This window comes from Olea europaea, unplaced genomic scaffold (genome assembly GCF_002742605.1).
Source record: "Olea europaea var. sylvestris unplaced genomic scaffold, O_europaea_v1 scaffold1223, whole genome shotgun sequence".
NCBI classification, from domain to species: domain Eukaryota; kingdom Viridiplantae; phylum Streptophyta; class Magnoliopsida; order Lamiales; family Oleaceae; genus Olea; species Olea europaea.
Window position 1 is genome coordinate 239 of NW_019229658.1, and position 2,580 is coordinate 2,818.

At 35.5% G+C, this 2,580-nt stretch overlaps 1 protein-coding gene across 1 annotated transcript in view; it reads left to right on the forward strand.

The window, feature by feature from the left end:
* Positions 1–311: 311 nt before the first annotated feature.
* Positions 312–2,580, forward strand: part of LOC111374253 (inactive ubiquitin carboxyl-terminal hydrolase 53-like) — a 7,458-nt gene continuing 5,189 nt past the window's right edge. The window contains exons 1-5 of the mRNA XM_022996907.1: positions 312–458; positions 562–777; positions 911–1,159; positions 1,294–1,441; positions 1,572–1,705. Of these exons, the coding sequence (XP_022852675.1) occupies positions 333–458; positions 562–777; positions 911–1,159; positions 1,294–1,441; positions 1,572–1,705 (873 nt within the window). The 5' untranslated portion in view covers positions 312–332. The remainder of the gene's footprint in view (positions 459–561; positions 778–910; positions 1,160–1,293; positions 1,442–1,571; positions 1,706–2,580) is intronic.

The window sequence follows — 2,580 nt, forward strand, 5'->3', positions numbered from 1 at the left end:
TATAATTGTACTTATTTATTTATTTATTTTTGTTTCTCCATGTCCTTGTTCTCTGTGTGGTTCCGTTGATTCTCTTAGAAAGCAGTACTGATGCATGTTCTGTTTTGCTGCGTCAATTTCTCTATCATTTTTATCCAATCTTTCAATTCTACGGATTATAGCTTTCCCTAAATATCTCCATATAAGAAAAAATTAGGCGAATGAAGTTGCTTTTTTTATTTCCTCAAGTTGCTGAGCGCTGTATTCAGTCTTTTACGTCAGACACGTTCTGTGCATATTGAATGTTGCCTTTAATGTTGAATTCAGCATTGCCAACAAAGAAGCAGCCAGTAATGGGTGACTTGGACTTTCCATCAAATAAAGTCAGGGTTGATGGTGATACTGGAATGGATATATACGGCCCAGGTCTGAAAAATGAAGTTGGTGAATATAATTGCTTTGTTAACGCCATAATACAGGTTGTTTTTACAGAGCATACTTTTCATTGTTGGTTCCTATGAGTTTTCTTTCATAGTAACAATTTCCTTGTGTCCAAGAAATTGATACTTTTTTGGAATACAGTCCTTGTGGCACCTTAGACGGTTTCGAGATGAATTTTTTAGGAGATCTTCATCTGGACATGATTGTGTTGGTAATCCTTGTGTTATATGTGCTCTATCTGATATCTTCATTTCTCTGAGAACGCTATCTATGTATACTCGAAGAGAAGCTGTTGCTCCTACTTCTTTGAGGGTTGCTCTGAGCAATCGGTCTTCTGACATTAAGTTCTTCCAGAAGGTAAATAGCACAACTGCTGCAATGGATTTCTTTGCTAATTATTTTAGTACAACACGTGTTTCTTCATTTCTTCGACATCAGGTATTCAGAAATTGTTTCAAAGTTCCTGATCAATAATGTGGCAAATCTGCAGGGACAGATGAACGATGCTTCTGAATTGCTTTGGGTAATATTTGATTGCTTTCACCAATCAATGCCTTGTGAACCTGTAGTACGGGTGGGCTCCTGGGATTGCAAGGGGTTCTCTTGTATTGCACATTCGGTTTTCGGAATGGACATAACTGAAAGAATGAAGTGCGACAGTTGCAGTTTGGAGTCCAGGCATCTAAATTACACAACATATTTTCGTCATACCAATGCCAGTGCTCTAAGAGAAATGAAGGCATGTCTTTTCGGTTGATAATTGATCAAATAATGGTTCTACTCCTGGTGGACTATAAAATTAGAATTTCATAAAAAATTGTTCTCGATTCATGAAAATTAGTTGCTAAAAAGTATTTATCTTTACCACTTTAGGTTATGTACCCAGAAAATACCTTTGACGAGCTTTTAAATCTGGTTGAGAAGAATCAACCGTTAGCTTGTGATCCAGAAACTCGTGGCTGTGGAAAGCTCAACTACATTCACCATGTTCTCTCTTCTCAACCCCAAATTTTCATAACTGGTGAACTTTCCATTTCATTTAGTTCTTTAACTGTTTATTTCTTTAGCTGAATGTAGTAAACTGAATCAGCATGCTACTTCTAAACTTGGATAGTGTGAGATGCTAAATGCATGTTTTCTTCATTTGGTAGTTCTGGGTTGGCAGAATAATTGTGAACGTCTCGATGACATAAGAGTAACATTATCAGCCCTGTCGACTGAGATTGATATCAGTGTGCTTTATCATGGTCTTGATCCGAAAAGCATACATTGCTTGGTTTCCATGGTACGCTTTCCTGTCTTTTTCTATGCAATTTCTATTTTCTATAATTTTCTTGGTGAAGGCGAGGGGCTTTCTTGTTATACACTAGAGATGTCACATATATAGCTCGCTATTGATTTGAACTGAATCAGAGAAGAAAAACTGTAAACAAATATGCATTATTATCTTATTAGGCACCGAAATTGGTATTTCTGAAAGTAATTATAGTAATCTATCCTAATTGCAAGTAAAATATCAATGGCCTGCTAGTACTAATGTCGAGGGCAGGCAACTATTCATTTGTTTATTGTTTGTTACATGGTTTTGGGGTGGCTTGCACATTTTTTTTTTAATAAATCAAACAACCCAATGTTTTCTCCTGTTTGCCTTCTTTGTTCAAAGTTAGATGATAGCTGCTACCTAACAACATCAAAGGATTGTGATTTGAATTACTTTCATCTTATGGACATTTTGTTCTTCAGTGGGACATGACTTCTAAGTGGACATGTATTTTATGATTACATGGTATTCTTATGGCACCTTTATCATTTAATTGAAGAAAATTTATCTAATATTTAATCCTCTTTAGTTGGAACTACTCTGACCTTGCCGTTATCCTCACTAGTGTATCTCCTATATTAGTTCTATACTACTACTTGGCATAGTTACTCTACATTCCTAATTGCTCCTATGAAATTCCAATTGCAAATTCTCTTATCCTCTCATGATTTAAAATATTTCATTAATGGAAAATATAATCGCACCTAGGTACTTCATCTTAGATGTCAAGTAATCTCATTCATGACCAAAATGGAAAGATAAAGGCCTAAGGAAAAACTTGATTTTAAGCCCAGACTAATGAAAAATTCTTCACCACTACACTAGTAGATCTTTTACTC